Here is a 22,297-nt window from a genome sequence, read left to right as displayed (position 1 = left end):
TTATTTATTATAAAAATTCTTAAAATTTTCAAATGCCTGATGAATTAATTTTCATATGAATTTATATTAAAAATAAAAAATAAAAATTTTTTTTTAGTATTAATTTAAAAATAAATTTTTAATAACAAATTAATTATTATTTGATATTGAAATTAACAGACATGATCATTTAAAAATTTTTTAAGCTAGCACATTATTGTAAAAAAATAAAAAATTCAGATGTTAGCTAATTTTATATTTGATACTAATTTACTATTGTGAATTTCGATGAAACTTTTTGCTTAAAACAAGTACCTAATTTATTTGGGTGAGAAAATGTTTTATTTATTCAGTGGAGTATTGATAAGAAGGTTGATTTTTTTATTATCAAAAAGGTCGTAACAATAATAACTTAATCCTATCAATAAAAACAATAGAGTTAACATTATAATTTTTGTAAATAAAATTTATTTAGAATTTTGATTAAAATAAACTTAACTAAGACAATTTAAAAATTTTTGTATTAATTCAATAATAATTAAAAAATTAAACTTAAATCTAAAATTTTTATCATAATTTTTTTTTGTAATCATTTTTCAATAAAAAAAATCATAAATGAATAGAAATAATACTATTTTTTTATGAAGAGAAGTAAAATTAAAATCTAAAGCAAGAAACTAACATTATTCCCAGCAAAAGGTAACGAGATACCTTAATTTTATTTGAGAGGTATTGTAAACAATAAACTCATCAAATTCCAATCCATTGCTGTATTTATATACAAGGTTTCCATAAGGTACCAAGACATCATCATCAATATTTTCAGAGTCATGGATATTCGGCTTATAATTTCCCGCTCCATGCACTGAATTCTTACCGTCGGGTAATGGATTTTCCTTGTATCCATTCATATAGTAATCATTCTCAGTCGCAATTTCGCCCAAGGCAACCTCACAAAGGAAAATGACTCCTTCACGGTAAGTTCCGCAATGTCTCCAAGACTTGGTCACTGAATTAGTGAAGTAAGTACCGGCGCCAAACAAACCTCGTTGTGCTTTGCTTGTTTTAAAACCCTCGTACAAAATGGACGGGATGTTACATCTCTTTGTTCCGTGCCAAAGTAGTTGCTTGTTATTCAAATCTTTGGTGTATCTGTCATTGTCATATGGCCTTTCAATTTCAAACACATACTTTAACTTGAGAGGCTTGCCATTGAAATCATAGGTATCAGCAGAAGTCAACGACTGCGAATTAATAAAGTATTTTTTAATTATTTTGAAGCAAGAAGAGTTTCTATCAAGAACTTTAATTGTCGTATTTAATTGCTTGTAATAAAAATTCATCAGGCTGAATGTCCTGCTCCTGCCGTTAATTTCATCAGTTCGCTTACAAATTATTTGCTTCTCTAATAACTCACGTATTTTATCATAAGACAATGATGATCGGAACTGCGCAGTGGTCGTGAATCCTGGTCGATCATCAGCCAATTCAGATGTAGCACCTTCGACCTCCGAAGTAACTCTAAGAAATGTAAATATTGTATCTTTTACATTTAATGTGTAATCGTCAATCATTTTTTTGAGAAAACCAATGTTGAAAAGATATTTTACAATCAGCTCTCGAACAGCCTCCGGCAGAGGACTGTTGCTAATATTATTTTCTTTAACTTTAGAGAAAATAAAATTCCTGCTACGTTCAAACGACTGGATCATAAATTTTTGAAGACATTCCCTGAGAGGCAAGTTATCAGAGCGCTTGCGATGATTGATTGTGTCAAAAGCTCCCCAGTTTTGGACAAACAGAAATGTATTTTCCTCCTGGTTTTCATCTTTTTCTATTACAAGTATTTTGATTTTATAGTAGTAATAAATAGGCTCGCCATCGTAAACATCTTCTTTGATCCAGATTCTGGAATACTTGCCGCCTTCGGTGAATAAGGATGCCTTGTACAGCAACTCTGGTTCCGGTTTCAATGCTGCGCAATTGTTGATCAGCTTTTGGATTAAGCTGTTGGGTATTGATGTTTCTTCCCAATCGTCCATCTTTGTTTTATTTTTTGGTAACTTAATCACCAACACAAGACCAGCCCCCTGGGGCTTAAATGCGAGCGAGACTGAAAAGAGCTAGCGTGTGTGTCCCGTGATTTTAGTACCTTTGGGTGGCGCTGGTAGTTTAGTTGCACGACAGCTGTTTACTATTTCTGTTTTTATCTTTTTATTATATGTATTAAATATTTATCATATAATTATAATTATTTTGTGGAAATTCTGTTAGTTGATTATTTAAAGGATGAATTAAGCTGTATGTTAGCTAAAAGTAAATGGCAGAAATGAGTTTTAATCTTAATGTCAATAAAATAAGTTAATGAAAAAAATATTATATTTATTAACATACTAAAAATGCCGGGTTGTTTGGTACCGGGATGTACCTCAGGTTATAAAAGTAACTTTGAAAAAGTTCATTTTTTTACTGTTCCACAAGATGATGAATTAAAACAAAAATGGCAAATTGCTCTAAAAAGGCAAAATACTTTAATTTCAAAAACTCAAGTGGTTTGTGTAAAGCATTTTCTCCCTGGAGATATTATTCATACTCGATACTTATTAGATTCAGCCGGAAAAGTACTTGGTGTGGTAAGTAAATTTTATTTTCACTATTGATAATATATCTCAATTAAATATATTTTACTAATTAATTTTGGAATAATTTTAGTCTCCTTACCGACGTCCACGGTTGATACCGAACGCTGTACCAAGTTTATTTCCTTGGACAGAAATAATACCTGGTGCTGATGAAAGTAATAATATTTCTGAACTTATTCCGAACAGTCCACCAATTGATGAAATCAGCAGTATGCCAGAAGAGATGGAAACAAATGAATCTGTTGAGACAAGTAACACACCTGACGCGATAAAAATTAATAAATTTTCGGACCTGTGCTCCAGTACTGAAAAACAAGAAATTACTACATATTGTATCCAGGTTTCTAGTAATAGCAATGCATTGCAAAATTTTAATTTTTCTATACTGCTATCATGTAGTATGAATTTACCACCTTCTTGGATGCGTAATAATCTTACACTCAATGGAGAAACTCTCATTAGTTTTTCTTTTATAAGTTGTGAAATGATGAACGGAAAGTATCATAGTTTTAATTTAAAAGAAGTAATTGTCGACTCAACGCTAAAACTTCATACGCACATACTAGAGAAACCTTTAGTGGATTCTTCGTACATTAGTGTAAAGGATAGTATAACAAGTATCGATGAGCTAGAAAACTATATATACGAAATTCATGCTTTAAAAGTTTGTAAAGGCACTGCTATATCAGGACTTGAAGACTGTGAAAAAACAGCTCAATTGTATTATGATAAAAGGAATGTAATGAGGCACGAAAAATGTACTTTATTATGTTTTTCTATTCAGTGTAACGTTTGCCAGAATGCTAAAAGAGCTTTAGTAAAAAAAAGAAAACGTCATGAAAGCAATTTGGTCAATAAAAAATTGCAAGGCCAAGAAACTCATGTAAGCTCGAAAAAAACAGGATTAGGAAATTCTTATATGAATAAACTTAAACAAAAATTGAATCGTTCTGTGGAACAAAAAAAAAAATTGCGAGTTGCCAATCAAAAACTTCGAAAAAATTTGAAAAATTGCCAGCGGGATATGTCCCGAATATCTGAAGATGGTGTACTTAAACAGTTACGCGATAATGATATTGCTAAAAACCAATGTGATGTCGTCCAAGAAATACTTAAAGCTTCGCATTGTAAAAAGTCTTCAGGCCGACGATATTCAGAAAACTGGTTGATGTTATGTATGCTACTATACATGCGTTCGGTATCGGGTTATAATTTTATACGTGACAATAATATTTTGCCGCTGCCATGTGTTAGCACAATGAGAAGGTAAATAATGATTTTTAACATTAATCTTGTCAATAACAAACAGTACTTATACGTATAATTGCCCAAGTTTCATTACATTTTCTTTCCTATGAAATAATTTCAATTTTTTTCAGAAATCTCGCTGTCATTAACACTCAATGCGGCTTTGATTCTGAGTTTTTTGAAGCATTCGCCAATTTTTTAAGTAAAAAAGAAGAAATTAATAAACATGGTCTATTGCTACTGGATGAAATAGGTTGTCGCGAAAGTCTTAGCGTCCGTTCTCAAACTCTTACGTACGTTGGATTAGAAGACTTCGGTGAAGAAAGTACAAAAGTAGTTTCAATGAATGACAAAGCCAATCATGGTTTGGTATTAATGTTTCAACCTATATGTGATACTTATACTCAACCTATAGCTGTTTTTGGATCTCATGGGCCTGCGACTGGTCAAATTTTATCACAGCTAATTGTGAAAGCAATAATTTTATTGGAGAAGTCTGGAGCCAAGATTCATGGCGTTATTACTGATGGTGCAGCAACTAATCGAAAATGTTGGAGTATTTTGGGAGTGAGTGGTCGTAAACATAATTTTAAGAATTATTTTAAGCACCCGAGTGATGCAGACCGTAAAATTTATGCATTCTCTGACACTCCGCATCTTATCAAAACAATACGAAATCGTTTATATAATAACGGAAGCTTTCAGGTACGTGAGATTTTTTTGATTATCAATTTATCACTGATTATCAGAATACAGTGATTATTTGTTGTTTTTTTTATATTTAGATGGATCCGGATAAGCGTTGTATCGAGTGGCAGCATTTTAAGGATATGATCGAAAAAGATAGTCAACTCCCTGGTAAATTACGAATGTGTCCAAAGATAAATAATGAGCATTTAAATTTAAATAGCTCATCAAAGATGAGAGTTAGACTTGCGGTACAAGTAAGTTGGAAATTTGTTTTTAACTTTATTTTTTGTCGGTAAATTTATATCAATTTCTTTCTTAGATATTCAGTCAATCGGTAGCTAATGCGTTACAAAAATATGCTGCTAATGATCCGCTATTAGATAGTTGGGAGAGTACAGCTGAGTTTTGCTTATGGATAAACCAAATGTTTGATGCTCTGAATCGGCACGCGAGTCGGGGAGTAATTCCAAATAATGAAGATTTTAAAGTAATTTTATTTGTTAATCCTTTGTTACTTTATAAGTAACAATTATAAGTTACTGTTTCTATTTATGACTTTTAATGGATTCATTATTATGCAGATTATTGAGTCTTCGTTACAAAAATTGAATAAGTGGGAAGAGAGAGTTGACAACAAAGAAATACCTCAGGCTGCATTTTTAACTACTCCAACAGCTGAAGGACTGCGAGTTTCATTACAATCTTCCTTGGACATTATTCGATTGTTGACAGGTAAGTACGGGTTTTCTGCGGTTCCAACTGGTAGAATAAATCAAGATTCGTTGGAGGTTCGATCTATTTTTAAAGAATTAATATTTTACGATAATAATTCTGTTTATAAAATAATGCTTTAGCTTTTTTAACATCTAAGCTTTATTTATCTGCTTTCTATTAATTAGTGTACTTCTCTACTTTCTTTTAGACTGGAATTTATTGCCTTGAAAACTTTAATAAAAATCAAGTGCTATTTCAATGTCGCAACTAAACAGTGCTCCTTGAAAATACTTGGTTTGGTAGTCGTAGTGTTGATTCATAAATCACTATTTTCTTAATTATCAGTTAATTAAGAATTAAATATGCATTATTTTACGATTGTAATAAATAAACATACAAAAATAATCATTGATGTCGGTTTAATTATAAATCAAGTCATTTTCCATATTTAAATAGTCATAATTTTGTTTCCAAGTTACATTGATATTAAGCTGATTGAAGACAATAAATTCATACTAACTATAATAGTTTCACATTAGCAGCTACTAATAATAATTTTCGATTCTCTACAGATTTGACATCCCTGATTAAAAAAATGAATTAAGAATTATTGGAAATAACGAAATTCGAATTCTTTTCTATACTTTCAATACTTTTGAATTCCTCCTCTTATGGAAAATTAACATTGTCAATCGTTTTGAATTTTTTTTTTTAATCAGGGATGTGAAGTCGTCACAATGGGGTAGACAATTATATTTGTCGCGAATCCTTATCTATTTAATTTTTTTCTTGGTAATATTTTATAGAGGTTTTTGGCACAGTGAGGCAAGCGAGTGGATCAAATGACCATCCTACATTCCCAACCTTCCTTCAAATTTATAAAATTCTATCTATATTTAATATTTTAAAACCTCCTAAAAGTGGAAACTGTACTGTACTATCAAAAGAATCTTTAATTACTTTAACTGAACTCAAATGTATATACTCACAAAAGTCACTGACAGAACCATCTAAAAATATTTCTATTTTAAAAGAAAAATTGAAACAGGCTGTAAAGATTGATGATTCAGGCGATGATCACTTTCTTAACATAATTCATGATCATGGCTACAACGAATCAGACACTGTGAATTGTATTTTATATATTATGCTACGGAGGTCGTTGTATCACGTATTTATAAAAAAACTACATGTGAACAATGTCGTAAAGGCATTCGCGATTATTCAGTTGACTCTAATGGTGAAAATATTTTATTAAATAATAAGTGTGATGAGAATTTCATACATCCTAATCTAAACTTTTATAATTTTATAAAGCTACTAGAAAAAATTTTTATAAAACATTGCGAATCTCTTCACATATATGAAGATGTCATGGCTGAAGCTATCGCCTCTGATATTTTAAAATTTCCATGCAATCAACATGCAGGAGAGCTTTTATTATCAGCAATAACATATTATATAAGATTAAGAATGCAGCAATATACATCGCAAATAAATAAAAATACCAAGAAAATGAACCAACTGAAAAAAAAACAAGCGAAATTTTGCTCCAATTAATTATACTCTTATATTTTAAAGTATTTTATATTAATTTTCAAAAATTTGTAAAACCAGTATAAATTATAAAAATAAATTCAATTATTTTTTACTAATTTCACTGCATTTATTTTAAGCCTATTGTCTTTTTATTTATAATTTCATACTATTATAATATGATATTTAACAAAGAAAATATTAAACAATTACTTTTGTTTAAATAAAATTCTGTGTAAGTAATTTATTTATTCTATTCAATTCATTAATTAATTCAATAAAAAATATTCATTACAAATATAACTTTGTATTAATTTTCAGAACTTTGCACAGTTGGGTAGCATTTTCCTCTTTCAATTTTACTTTTCGATATCGTTCGTGATAATAATATGAGATAATTTATATTTATTAATAATTTGCATTAATTATTATCAACTATTACTAATAAATGACAGATATTTGTAATTAAATGTTAGTTATTTATAAATATGAAGCATCTTCCAGTTCAATTACCATTATTTATTATCTGTGGTTTAATTTTTATCATTCAAATATTAGTTTCTCGTGTTATTATCATCGTTACTGCTTTACTAATGCCTAATCTATAATTACTATATAATTATAATCATAAAAATTATGATAGTAATAATTAAAATAAATTGCCTGATGTTTGAAAAAAATTTAATGCTCAAGTTCCCATACTAGCCGTGCAACAACACTACTAGCGCTCTCTGCGAGTCGGGACAACATTCAATCGTTTTTTTTAACACGGAGTTGCAGGGGGCTGCACAAGACAGATTAACACTGTAATTAATATTTAAGTATAACCTATAAAAAAAATATCACTTATTAATAAAATATTTCTATCAGAATTTTAGTGAAAATTATGATACTAAAATCAGGAGACATCTGATAAATTTTTTTATTTTTGTAACAAATCAATTATGATCAAAAATTATTTTTAAAAATTTGTTCTTATAATTTTTCAGAATTATTTAAGAAATGTTAAAATTTTTTTTTTAATTTGAGTCTTCTCAATACTCGTCAAAATTCTTTATTTAAATTTAAAATAATTGAAACAATTTAATAATTGATAATTTTCACTTATTTAATAAAGTAAAGTAATGAAATTACTTTCTTATTTATTACTTACCGGATTAAATAAATAGATTTATTACACAATTTTGTTAACTTTACTTTTTAGAACTCAACATAGACCTGCCTACACTTTGCGTCGTTTTTCTCACAACTAAATAATTCTAGTGTGGCCAGATCGTGCTCTTTTTTTACCCCCTCTACAGTGTCGAGCGCGCCTAGCAAGCCTAACATACATGTAAACTACGCAAAAGAGGGGATAAAAAAATCACGCGATCCGGCCACGCTGGGTAGAACTCTATAGCCATGAAAGTGATGACTTAAACAACCGATAACATAGGTTCCGATGACTTGAATTCCTATAGCCCAGATTCCGATAGCCAAGATTTTCGATTGGATATAATTCCGATAACCAAGAATCCGAACAAAAACAGTTTCACTGTAAAAAAATCGTGCCAAGTCCACGTTCATAAGACTATTAAGAAAAAAAATTTTATTTCTTTACAAAAAGATATAAAATAAAAAATTAAAAAATCCAAGTAACCGATATGGTTGTATATGATTTTCGAAAATTAAAAAAATTTTTGTAAATTTAAAAATTAAAAGAAACAATTTTGGAACGTATTTAGTGTGCGTAGTTACGAAATATTTCACTTTTTATGAAATTCCTAAATTGTATCTACTAGGACACTTAAAAAAATTGAAGTACACAATAACGCACACCAAGTACGTTCCAAAATTGTTTCTTTTAATTTTTAAATTTACAAAAATTTTTTTAATTTTCGAAAATCATATACAACCATATCGGTTACTTGGATTTTTTAATTTTTTATTTTATATCTTTTTGTAAAGAAATAAAATTTTTTTTTCTTAATAGTCTTATGAACGTGGACTTGGCACGATTTTTTTACAGTGAAACTGTTTTTGTTCAGATTTCAGTTTTTTTGTAATTATAATAAAAATTGACAATTTTAATTTAATACATTTCCGGTGGCAAACTATCCTCTTTAAGCTATAGTTCATGTAAAAGTTATTCTTGCGCCGCCTGGCGTGTGTAATTGCAAGCTGTCAAATATCTTTTTTTCACTGTAGTTTCCCATCTATTATAAGATTAGCATGCATCGTTATATTATTTAGTCTCTGGCCGCCCGCTTTTTACATAAGAAAAAGTTAAAATCTAAAAATCTGGGTCGCTATAGTTTGTGCTGATTATTTTTAATAATTTTAAATAGAAATTATAAAGATAATTGATAATAATCAAGTAATACGCGTAATAAAAAGCATGAACTACTATTATAAAATATCATATAAAAAAAAAAATCAAATTAAATTTGAAAAAAAACTTGTAACCTCAAAAAACGATTCTGCTTACGGTATATACACACTCGGTAGTCTGGCTTAAGAACGGAACTTGGCGCCAGATTCTACCGAATCTGTTGATCCCGATGAAATAGAAACCGTTAGCTTAAATTCCGATTACCAAGATTTCGATAGCCAAGATTTTCGATAGGGTATAATCCCATTAACCCAGGATCCCGATGGAGTAAAATTCCCAATGCATCTGCGAAAAACTTTTTATTCAGCTTTCATTTGGATACCCACAGAAATTTTTTATGTATTTTATATATTTCACAAATATGGAAAATGTTTATAAAATATTTGAAAAAATTCGTGTGGGTATTAAAATGATAGGTCTCGATGAGCGAAACATCAAGATGATCTTATATCTTCATAAATATCAATAATTAAGTAATGAAGTTGGATTTTGTGAATTGATGATATTTTTAACGATAAAAGCTCATCATAGAGTTACACTTATCGAAACCTTTCGTTTGAATACACACACGAACTTTAAATATATTTTATAAATTTCACAAATATGAGAAATATCATATATATATATAATATATGAAAAAAATCGTGTGTGTACTCAAATGAACATTTCTGATGAGCTTAACTTCAAGATGACCTTATATTTTTAAAAATGTCAATAATTAAGAAATACACATGTAAATCCAAGTGTTTTGTTTCTATCTAGAAGCATTGTAGTCACTTTTAAAACACTTGGATTTACAGTGCAATTTGTAATAATATAGATAAATTCAAATGTCGATAATAAATATGTTGGTGAAAGCAAGCTCGATTTTCTAGTATTCTATTTTCTAGTTTCCTTATTTTGAAAATAGTAGATCAAAGAATGTTAAATTCTCCCTGAGGCACGCATTTATCAGCCCGCATGACAGATCCAAATTCTTCGAGCACGGTCATGTCAATAACAAAAACAATAGCTTCTTCCATTCTTCATCAATATTCTCTGGGGAATCGGAAGCTTCCTCTTCATCTTCTTCATCAGCTAACTCGATCTCAAGCCTGCCGGACTCAACTTGTTAAATCTACATTTCTGTCATCGGTCAAAGTGCTTTTGGATGAAATTAAAAAAATAATATTTTATTATTAGTTATTTTATGAATTAATTTAAAAAATTAAAATGTTAATAGTAGCTATGGTATATTTGAAAAATAAAATTTTATAAATTTTGAGTGATTAGTTTTTATATTAAAATAATTAAAAAATCTTAAAATGAAAAAAAATTCATTATTAATTTGGTGTTATACCTTTCAATTTAATTATTTAAAATTAATTAATTAATTAATTACAAATATAATTAGTTCTATACGGAATTAGAATCAAAATTTTAAAACTTTAAAAATTTTTTAAATTACTCCTTATAATATGCTGTCGTTTGATGTAAATAGTCTTAAAGTATTATGGAAAATATGAGCTGCAATCAAATAGCGCCACCTATCTGAATAAAAAGTTTTTCGCAGATGCATTGGGAATTTTACTCCATCGGGATCCTGGGTTAATGGGATTATACCCTATCGAAATCTTGGTAATCGGAATTTAGGCTAACGGTTTCTATTTCATCGGGATTCTTGGTTATCGGAATTATATCCAATCGAAAATCTTGGTAATCGGAATCTGGGCTATAGGAATTCAAGTCATCAGAACCTATGTTATCGGTTGTTTAAGTCATCACTTTCATGGCTATAGAGGGGTGGTCTCCTTTTCGCATAGATGAACACTTTCCGAATGGTCATTTGACCGAAAAGACGAAATCCACGTCGCCATCTATAGAAAATTTTTTTATCCTCCTTGACATGATCCGACGAGACAAATCTCGACAGGACATTATCCGAAAGTCGTATGGACATTTTCATAAATGGAATTTACTAGAATAGTATTTATCCGAAAAGACAAAATCCGAATCGTAATTAACCGAAAATTTTTATATCCTCCTTGTAATAATCCGAAATGATAATTCCCGATTGGACACTATCCGAAAATTTAATGCAGCAAAGAACAGTAGATAATAAAGAAACTTTCTTTTCCTGCTCAGTAAAATAAACAGCAGATAATGTAGAAACTATTTACAAATAATAGATAAATTTAATATTATAGAAATGATTTAATGCATGAGTATTTTATGACTGCTTGTATGTAACAATATACATCAATTATGCACGATTGTCCAGTTATTCTTCATGACTGTCAGTTTTGCATAATATATAAAAAAGTAAACGATAACATAAGTCTACATAGTGTAGAAATAAAATTAAAATAAAAAAAGTTCTAAATTAAATAAATAAAACAATATATGTTCCCATAAATATATCTCCTATATAATAATGAAATAATAAATTTAATATTACAGCAAACTTAAATATGCCAAAATTTAAAAATAGTTACATATACTTTTATAATGTATCTTTAACAGCTAATTTGTCATTTAATGAAAAATAAAAATAATAATAATGCATTCTTTACATAAAATAAAAAAAAGACTAATATGCATGTGCTCTCAGCACGATGACGATGCGCGCTCATCCTACTTTCAAATGCTTGGAAAAAAAAGAAAATTATTTATAATTTCATTATATCTTAATACATTTGAAAATAGACAAAAGGTAATTTATATATAAAGTATGTGTTAATGTGAAAAATACGATTTATTTATGTGCTTGGATCGATCGATTATAGTTTCGCCTTAAATTACGTTTAAATAATTAAATTATTTATTATCAAAAACTGAATCACCTAACAAATTAACTATCAAAATGGAATCCCTCACGTCAAAATACATATAATGAGTAGAAAATCTAATGCAAATCGTCCCGCGTACAGCAATGTCAATAGTGTCAAAAGAATTATAAACTTTACCAAAAAGAAATTTGTTTAATTTGTGGGCACCAATCGTATTAATTTTGTTTTAACTTTATTCGAACTAAATGATTTAGACAGTAGGCATTATAAAATTATTAACATCGTCTGTGCTGGTCCATACAAGCTTATTATTAAAAGCTTTAGATACGTTACTAGCACACTGTAAAAAATTAGGGATATCCAAAGTCCCATTTTCATATAAATCCCATAAGTATTCAATCATATCATTTTTTTTGTTGTTTTTTGATTCTGAAACTTTCTAATTTTCAAATTCTGCTCCAAAGAAGTCTTCTCAATTTTTGATAGCTCTTGAAGTGCTGCAATGCCTTCTGAAAGTGTTAAGTAAGAATTAAATTTGATCATCGATAAATATAGGTTTTTCTTACAAGACTATTAATTAAACTATTACCTGTGAACTCCCAAATTGGTGGATGAGACCCCAACTTTAATTGTAGTGTTCTATGGTAAGATTCGATGTAATTATTTGTTTTTGTCCTATTTCGAAAACAACTAAACCTTTCTGGCTTAACAGTTTGAAGCCAGTAATCTACAAAATAGTCTGTCAATTTTTTCAATAACTGGCTAATTTCTTTATTGTTATTAACGAGCCACATAAAAGCTTCCTTGATATCATCTGCTGGCAAAAGGGCAAGACCCAAAAGTTTTCTAATGAAAATTTTCATATCGTCTCTATCCTCAATTAAAATGTCTACTTTGAGCTTGGTCGTTTTTCTAAGTACTGCCTGTAAAAATAAATAATTATATAATTTTTACTATAACCCGTAGTTATTACCATTACGTACAATTTTATTTATTAATAATGGAAAAATAGATTTCAATGGAAAAGAAAATTTTATTCTCACTGTGATTACGTGAATTAGTTCATAATTATACGTATACACACACATACATACGTACATACATATCGCTTTACAGATGCCATCAGGGCGAATGCCGTCAAAAAGTACCAGTAAAAAGCGATTAGCGCAAATAAACAAATTTTTTCTCGGGAATTGACGCACTTTTAGCTGGAACGTAAAGAAATGCAAAAAAAAAATTTCCCCAAATTTGTCCGCAATTTGAAAAAAAGTAGTTTCGAGATAATAAATGCTTTTAAAGTTTTAACTTTTTCTATAGAGTACTGGAAGCGCGCACACACTTTCACGAATTTCGCTATGTTAGAATTCAAATTTTCCGAAAACAATTTTTTGGGGTGATTCTGAATACTATAAGGATTGAGAAAATTAAAAAAAAAAATAAAACCGATTTTTCTAAATTTACAAAGTGGTCATCTACCTTATGGCATCCGAGGTCGGTCCCGGGTGTCATAAGTCATAAGTCATAACTCATGAGTCGGACCTGAAACGTAAAAAATGAAAAAAAATTTTTTTTTCAAAAATTCGCTTTTTTATATAAGTCCTAATAAAATTCGAATATTGGGAAAATTTTTTTTCACATGTCTGCACGTTTCACGCAAAAATACGTTGAACCCCAAAATACAATTTTTTTTATACGTTCTTATGGTCTCCAAGTGCCATATAACATTAAAAAATTTTAATTTTAAAAATACGATACCTGAACGAAATGGAAGTTGCAGCCTTCTGGTTGTGCGTGGATGTAAGATGGTCTGACGGCACTCATTATACCTAGTTCAAAATCTGACATGACGCTATTAATTCTAATATGTGGAGCTATTGTCTTGAAATAGTTAAAAATGTCTGTATAACTTATTTTGGTTTTGTTTGTCATAAGTGCCCAAGTGATTGGAAGTGCCTGAAAAAATAATATGTTCAAATGTATGCTTTTATAAAATAAATAAAATCTATACATTTTTTTTGACTTTAAAAGCCACATGTACATGAAAAGAATTTAATATTAGCGCTAACAATACTTGTTTTGTGAATTTTACTATCTTAGATGAAAAAAATTATCGGAAGCCTCTACCGATTGGTAATCGATTGACTCAACCGATTACTTTTCGGTAAACTCAACCGAAAAAATCGGTTGGCGCAAATTTTTTTACTTCAAATTTATTGTTTTATACGAGTGTAAATCATTCAAAGTATTATCTAAACTGACCAAATACTATTTTTATTTTTTTTATGAGGACTTTTTTATATATTTATATAAATTAAAGCTCTCGATGAGTGTAATATTGGAATGAGCTTATAAGTGACTAATCATCGAGATCTTTCATTGGAGTACCCACATTAATTTTTTATATATTTTATTTATTTCACATATACATAAATATATACGTATTTTTTGCACGAACGAAAAAAAAATAATTGGCAAATAACACTTGTTTTAATTAAATAATAATTGATTTTAGTATGAGAACCACCAATTCGGAATTTTTCTTTAAGAGACCTATTGGCCCTCCTCTTCCCCTACGTCGTTGTTAGGTCTTAATTTGATACAATAAAAAGTCTTTTATGTACACCCATATTTTGGGTTTTTTGAGCTTACTTCTATACTTTCATGTTTGTATTTACCATGAAATTCTCTTCATGTATAGTAATAAAATTTTATTGTTTATTTACTTTATCTTACATTATTTTCTATCAGAGCCATAATTGTTAAGAATTGATATATTTCTCTCGGAGCTCGAGGACAAACTTCATAGGTTGCATCAACTAATAGATGCGTGGTATTAATCGTACGCAGGAAATTTTCATCGGCTAAAACAACTGCTGACGATTTATCGCTGCTACGTATGTGCTTAATTTGTAATTTCGTTTTATTACGGGTTAAATAATTTTTCCATTGATCCGATTGTAATTGTAAAACATATTCTTCTAACGACTTAGGATGCTGAGGACGAATCTCTCGTCGCCAATTGTTTATAGTTGAAATCATGCTAGCGAATGGAACTAACGCTGCACCGTCAGGAAATCTAAATATAAATATGATGAGGTGAAAACTTGTGTTAAATTATAAATAATTTAGGAATAATTAAATAAAATTCTAACTTGAACATAAAGTATTTGTTAAAATATATTTTGCTGAAATATTAGAAAGACAGTACTTTAAGAGCAACTTTTTAGGGAATGATTCGATTATCGTTATGGGAATGACGATTGAGGGGATATTTTTCTGTATGATAATTTTGTTACATAATGCTGAAAAAATCTTTTTATATACATATATAAATTGAGGTCTTCGATATTTACTACTGATATTGTAAGCACTATTTCAAAATAACAAAAATCTGTGCATGAGAAAGCTTACAAACATTAAAAAATTTTCATGTTGCTCTATTAATTGATTAATCCTTGGTTGATGGCCGCGTGCATTTTTCAGCTGAGTTAAGTCGCGTGGTGAGTGTCACGTCGCCGTGTTTTTTAAATGGGATAAAAAAGTCTCTACTGCTCACTCACGTCGCGCGATATTTTTAGTTTCATTTTGAGATGTATTTTACGTACTAAAATTTTCAAAGTGGTTCCAAAAAATTATGACATTTTTTTAAAAACTTTCCTTTGAAATTTTGTTAAAAAAAAAAAGGTTGGTGCCGCGCTTACAGTCAACGTTCTCTGTATTTGACTCGCCCGTACAGGACCATTCTCTGTACTTGACTCGTCCTTGTCCATAAGTCCATAAGAACTGTGTAAAATCGTCAAATACAGAGGAAGAATGTGGTCAAATATAGAGAGGTCCAATACAGAGAGCGTTGACTGCATTATTACGCGACCTGTGAAGGATAAATCCACTTTAAAATACACCGCTGATGCTAATTATAAAAATATATAGTCTTATATCTCCTAACTTAATTACCGTTAAATTGGCTTTCATTTGTCCTTTTTATAAGTCATGATATAGAAATAAAACTTACCTCAAACATAAATTGGTGTATATAATACAAGGTTTGGTTGAAGTTGTCATAATTTCCTTCTTGAATTCGGTTTTGAATTGACGGATTAAAAAATCAACATCAGGTTTATCATGATTGTGATTTCCGATCAAGATAAAATTTTGGTTCTTATTATTTTCATCGACTTCATAGTGCAAACGTGCAGGACATTTTTTTGAATGATATTTATCACATATCATATATCTAAATGAAAGGAAAAAAAAATAATTGGTAGAAACTTTGTACAGTACACTGATAGAAAAGTTAACTTGATTGAAGAAAAAAAATCTTCAACAAAGAACACCATTTTTTAAAAAGAAAAAATTATTAGGCCAACAATTGAAAAGGACTTTATTATAAATTAAGAACTCTATCTCTTCAAATGATACGGTCTTCAGAATATTTTTTGAGATATAAAATTCATCATTAGCAATACATCAACTAAAATGTTTAATATCTTTTATAAGTGTGCAATTAGTTGTGCCTCTATTCTTAATACATTTGAATGTAAGATCTGATTCGATGACAAATTTTTCAATGTTTGTAAATGATTAAAAAAAAAAAAAAATTATAATTTTCCAAAATTTTGTAATGAAATATTACAACAAAAATACGATTAATTTAAACTTTTTTTTTACTGCTCACGTAAAGTAAGTCCGATTTTGTAAGCAATTAACATTTTAAACAATGACAATGAGATAAACATATTTTCATGCAGTAGTATATTAAAAAAATCAGTAAAAGGTCATACCTTTTTTTTGATAACGCACTGTTTTTGTTATAAAAGTAACCATCATGATTAATTTTACCAACACATCTTTTTTTTTTTTTCCATTTTTTCCTACGATCCTCAAATAGCACTCATTTATTGTTTTTTTGCAACTTATCAAACACAAAATTAGTATAAAACCATACTTTTCAACAGTCAAAAATAAAAAATATCACCACTTACATTTTTTCCAGTAACTATTTGCACAGCTTCCGTTAACGTTTTTAATTTTAATTTTTTTCAATTTCAAACCTTACTTATAAGTCTAATGCCATTAACAGTTTAAAAAATAAAAATACATCCAGTCAATATTGACGTGTTCACTTTCTTTGTTACCAAAGTGTTATCAAGCAAAAGATCTCATAAATAGGTAGTTCTGTAATCCGTTACACTGAGCGATATGATTTACTTCAGTCTAAATAACTACAAGTTGACTGTCAACACTTGTGGTGAGTTCGATCGCGGCAGGGGGGAGGTAGAAGCGGGATTAAAATAAAAAGAGAAGATTTTTATGTCAAGCACCGTCATAATGTTAAGCTATTGGTTCATCATGGGAATAATTTTTTAATAACGATCAATTAATAGTTTTCCTAATTGAAATTTTCTTACATCTTACATGTTGGGACATTTTTTTTATAATAATAATAATATTCTAAAGCAATTTTTTTAAGAATTTTTTATTATTAAAAATTTTACCCAGCTATTTATTGTCTAATCAAAATCATGCCAGGATTCAAGTAACTATCGTATTATAATGTATATAGTAGGATTAGCAAAAGTACTTCAACGCTATATGATAATTTTTTCTTTTACTTGGAATTTGTTTTTTTGGTATACTTAGAAATTTTATCTTAATCTCTTTTAAGATCAACGTAAACCTCAGTGTATTTCATAGAAGGTCAGATGATGTTTTTTTTTTATTTTTGTTTTTTTTGTTTATTTTTGTTTTTATTTTATTTTAAAAAAAGCGTGGGGTGCTTTTTAAGATATTCTAAAAATGATAATCACTCTGCTCATATCTGTCGATAGAATATTTATATCTATTGACCCATGCACCCCACGCTTTTTTTAAAAGAAAATACATTGTGTTTAATTTAAACTATTATTAATTTATATTTATTGAAATTTTTAACACTATTCTTAATTTAAATTTATTAAAACTTTTTTTCTATTTTTTTAATTCGGTTTTATATAAAAAGCGTGTTTTTTAGTTTTTTTAAACTATTATTTATTCGTCAATGTTTTAGATTGTAACCCGTCTATATTACGGTTTTTTCAGCCTGCCCGCAAAAATGGCCGTTGTTATACTCATGCACACTTAAGTTAAGGAAACATATAAAAAAATGTGGAAAGTTGAACTATTTTTCTATCAGTATACGATTATTACGGTCAACAAACGATAGAGCCTGATATTCAAACAATAATCAATAATTATGTTACTAGAATAATAGTTAAGTTTTTTTAGTTAGGTTAGCAGTATACTTATAAACCAAAAGATTCTGAATCCTTCTCAAGATTTAATAAATATTTAAAAATTTAATATTTCACCAATAATGATACATCTCTTTGGTAATTAAGATGTACAGTTATTCTCATTTGTCGATCTTCTACAATATTAATTTCTACGGTATTTTTTCGATTTATTTTCTGTAATAATCATGAAATTTTCATGCTTAGGTGTTCATACATAGATTAATTGATAAAAAAAAATATTTTCGTATTATTAGACGGATTAAACAAATTATTGTCTTCTGTGAGACTATAGAATCGCCGTTTCAATTTACAGAATCGTGAAGTCTCTCTCACTGTAATATTTTCGAGCGCCCTCTTTGCAGTATTGAGTACGTCTCTTTCTCATTATTAAAGAAAAAAAAAAATCAGTTCACACAAAGGGTCTGAATTCAACATTAAATAGGAAATTCGAAAAGCTGACTGTACTGACAAAATAGTCGCGCGCCAGAACCGCCAAGAAACAAAAGAAGGGGTTTGTTGCTTGAGAACACTAGGGGTTTACATGCCTGCATCAGTCAGTAGGTTGTATTCGTTAATAAAGTGCGGGTAACTTGAGGCAACACTCTTACGATATTCGAGAACTATTACGATATTCGAAGGATGTCTTTAAATATAAGATCAATGTGCCATTGGGACCTTTTTATAAATGAAGGATTTATTTACAATTGTAACAAAACGTTAAAGAATGGCACCAAGTACGTGATTATTGTAATTTAAATTAAATATTTAGCAATACTGAAATTAGTGGTCACACGATACCAATTTTGATTTTGTGAAAGTTAATAATATTTATGAAAAATAATATTTAAGAAAATAGTTTGAATATTATTTTTTTTTGTTTTTTGTGTACCGATAGAAATATTAATTTGGTTGAAAACAAATTATTGTAAATAATTTGATCCTCTTTGATAAGATAAAAAACTTTTTTCACGAAGAAATTTTTCCTTGGCGTAGGTGAAATTAATGAATTCAAAAATTTTTCTGCTTTAGTGAAGACAATTTCTTCTTTTTAATTTAATTTTCATTTTTTTATCGGTGTATGATTATCTAGTTGTCTAAATATTTGTATGAGTATACTACTTTCTATTAATTTCAATATTGTGGTAGTGTAAAAAATGAACAACAAATTCTAACTTTGATTTTTTACCTTTTTAAAATAAAATATTTTATGAATTTTTGTTCTTAGATACTTAATCTGCAAGTACAAGGACACAAAAAAGTGCACGGCAACTTGCAAATTGGTGGGGGAAGATTTCTTTCCGATGCGACCCCATCAGTATCATGGAATCGAGCCGATAGAGAAGTGGGAAGCAGAAATCAGCTTCCGCCGATCACTATGGCAAGCCGTTGTGACGACTCGACAATCATTAAAAGATTTGTACGAGTCACTTATTATACTGTAAGTTATCAATTGTAAAAAATCATAAATTATAACAGGTATTTATCGTTTTTTAAATGATAATTTATAATTCTAAAATTATAAATAATTTAAAGTATTAATAAACTTAAAAATTTTAATTTTTCATAATATAGTTCATTTTGAGATATCAATTAATAAATTCTTTAAAAATTAATCATTGAAAAAACTTAATTTATGCATTTTTAATGAAAAAATTAAGGATTAAATTAATGCATTTACCAAAAAATTTAATAATTATCAAAATAATATATATATATATATATATAAATATATATATATATATATATATATATATATATATATATATATATATATATATATATATATATATATATATATATTTATTTCATGCTATATTTTTATTGCATTTCGTAACTGTCAGCAATGCGCGAGATTTAATTCAGAAAATATTTTGCCTCAATCATATATGTATAATTTAATAAAAAATAGTTTGAAAGAAATCTCAAGCTTTGATAACACTCGAAATGCAACAAAAATACTATAAATACAAAAGAAAAATAGTACAACGTTTATATCACTCAAAAAAAATATTAAATAAACATATTTTTTTTTGTGATAGAAACGCTGTACTATTTCTCCGCTGTATTTTTGTTGTATAAACATAAAGGCTACTTTTTCGAATGTCACGGCAGGGTTTTAATAATGATGGAGGCGCGCAAAACGGACAATAATAATCATTATATTTTTATTTTTTCACATTTTTCGAGTTACATTTGGGAGAAAGTATATTTTGCTGACATTAATTATTTATAAAATTTTCTTATCTATTTCATATTAGGCATCCAGAAATCCAGAACGAAATGAGCTTTTCTAAGATAAGCCGGACTATGTCGCGTTGGCGTGATAAGGCGATTCTTCCTGAGCCAACAACTTTCAGTGCTACGGATGAACTTCTGAATTCAGATGAATGGGAGTTCTTAAGATCTTATTCAGTTGGCCCGAACGATCCGCGAATGTTGAAAGTTTCAGCTTTCAACGACCAAGTGATGCTAATTTATGACATAGATTTTATCCGTGAATTGAAACTTGATAGATTGTACATAAGTACCACCACTAAAATTATACCCAATATTAGCGATGCCAAATTTTTAACTATCGTTTTAGGAGAAATGAATGAATACGTAAGTACTTATAAATTAAATATGAGTCGAATTGAACTTTACTGTCTTTTTTTCTTTAAATTAAAATTTTTCTTGTTGCAGGCATTTCCAATAATATGGGTTATATCTACTGATTACTCGCGTGATACTGTAAAGAACATTGTGCTAGAAATTAAAAATGTTCTTATTAAAGGCCACGTCATGCATTTCAAAGAAATCTATTCAGATTGTTTTAAAGATCTCCAAGACCATGTAGATATGGAATTTCATCGAGTACACGAAAAAAAAGTTTCGTTTGATAGTATCTGCAAAGTAAGTGACCAACAAATTTTTTAATTTTATTTACTTAAATCATAAGTTGAAGCCAAAATTTAACTATTATAAATAAAATCTTATTTATGTATTTTGAAGGTTTTGCGCACAGCTGCTCATGGAATCATTGACGAAAATAATGCAGAAACGAATCAAATCCTCCGGAAAATAATGACCTTAACATTATTGCCGTTCTACCTCATTGACCGAGAGTTGGAAAAAATTGGTGAAAATTTACCCAACGACGGTATTAAAGAGTTCATCACATACTATGAGCAAAAGTGGAAAAAAGATCTTCTTCCCGCAAAATACAGTATTTTTGAGGAAGTACGAGCCATAAATGATGTTCCAGAAATTCATTTGCGAGTATTAAAAAACAGCTTACAATCCGAAAATCTAAGTTTTTGGAAATTTATCGGTATAATAAATTTATTTACTATTGAATTAAAATTTTTAAACACAATAAACATTTTTGTGAAATTGTTTTTTCCAGAGTCGATTGGTATGAATTTGGCAAAGCATGTCAAGGATTGTAGGAAGTTTCGGAATTCACCCGATAATTATAAAATTAACTTCACTCCTCGTGTTAATTGGTCAATCAACAATAACCGAGAGAGGAGTGTATCGTCGGGGATAAAAAAATTATTCCAACTGCTTTCGGAACACCGAATTGATACATCGGAGTATTTAGAACGAGCGGTAGTAGTGATGCGCGACTATTATAATGATTTTTTTTTGACAAATATTTGTTACCGAAAGAATTGACAGATATGAGTGATCGTTTTGACGTCTTCTGTAAGTAAAATTTTTTGAAAAGAGTCTATTATAATAATAATAATAATAATAATAATTATTATTATTATTATTATTATTATTATTATTATTATTATTATTATTTGCATAAAATTGAATAATCGTACATAAATTTTTAGTTGCCGGATTACCGGACACTTCATTTCTTTTCGAAAATGATGACAACGAGGTCCAGAGAAGCGATGATGTGGTAAACAAAATGCAACGAGTCATTGATGAACTTCAACCAGCTGATGTTAATGTTGAAGTCATTGATGGTAAAAATGATTTAACGCAAAATTATTTATTATTATTAACATGTATTTATATTATAATGGTTTAATATTGTAGGTAATGACATATTCAATGCTCGATGCAAGAGGTGTAATATTG

The 22,297-nt window shown here is 28.8% G+C and overlaps 4 protein-coding genes across 6 annotated transcripts; 3 read left to right on the top strand and 1 right to left on the bottom strand.

Annotated features, from left to right (window-relative positions):
• Positions 1-426: 426 nt before the first annotated feature.
• LOC141538154 (poly [ADP-ribose] polymerase 1-like) lies at positions 427-2,779 on the bottom strand. Of its 2 annotated transcripts, XM_074259505.1 has the most exons (2): positions 1,397-2,779; positions 1,084-1,223 (listed from the first exon to the last, which is right to left on the bottom strand). In XM_074259505.1, exons 1-2 carry the CDS (start codon positions 2,019-2,021, stop codon positions 1,207-1,209), a joined length of 642 nt encoding a protein of 213 aa, XP_074115606.1. In that variant the 5' UTR covers positions 2,022-2,779; the 3' UTR covers positions 1,084-1,206. The 2 variants fall into 2 exon arrangements, with proteins under 2 accessions (XP_074115605.1, XP_074115606.1); XM_074259504.1 differs by having other exon boundaries at positions 427-2,756.
• On the top strand, positions 2,379-4,003 carry LOC141538260 (uncharacterized). The gene is made up of 2 exons (XM_074259638.1): positions 2,379-2,612; positions 2,692-4,003. Exons 1-2 carry the CDS (start codon positions 2,379-2,381, stop codon positions 3,889-3,891), a joined length of 1,434 nt encoding a protein of 477 aa, XP_074115739.1. The 3' UTR covers positions 3,892-4,003.
• A 641-nt stretch (positions 4,004-4,644) lies between these two features.
• Positions 4,645-6,393, top strand: LOC141538155 (uncharacterized). 2 transcript variants are annotated; one of them, XM_074259507.1, is made up of 3 exons: positions 4,645-5,046; positions 5,141-5,291; positions 5,482-6,393. In XM_074259507.1, the coding sequence occupies exons 1-3, from the start codon at positions 4,984-4,986 to the stop codon at positions 5,499-5,501; spliced, it is 234 nt and encodes a 77-aa protein (XP_074115608.1). In that variant the 5' UTR covers positions 4,645-4,983; the 3' UTR covers positions 5,502-6,393. The 2 variants fall into 2 exon arrangements, with proteins under 2 accessions (XP_074115608.1, XP_074115607.1); XM_074259506.1 differs by having other exon boundaries at positions 5,141-6,393.
• A 12,814-nt stretch (positions 6,394-19,207) lies between these two features.
• Positions 19,208-21,136, top strand: LOC141538259 (uncharacterized). The gene is made up of 2 exons (XM_074259637.1): positions 19,208-19,658; positions 20,479-21,136. Exons 1-2 carry the CDS (start codon positions 19,522-19,524, stop codon positions 21,134-21,136), a joined length of 795 nt encoding a protein of 264 aa, XP_074115738.1. The 5' UTR covers positions 19,208-19,521.
• The last annotated feature ends 1,161 nt before the right edge of the window (positions 21,137-22,297 follow it).

The sequence above is a fragment of the Cotesia typhae genome, unplaced genomic scaffold (genome assembly GCF_013202065.1).
Source record: "Cotesia typhae breed Kobodo isofemale line unplaced genomic scaffold, CoteBio_Ctyphae contig_20, whole genome shotgun sequence".
NCBI lineage: Eukaryota > Metazoa > Arthropoda > Insecta > Hymenoptera > Braconidae > Cotesia > Cotesia typhae.
Note: the sequence above shows the minus strand (reverse complement) of the source record. Positions and strands in the feature narration are given on the sequence as shown.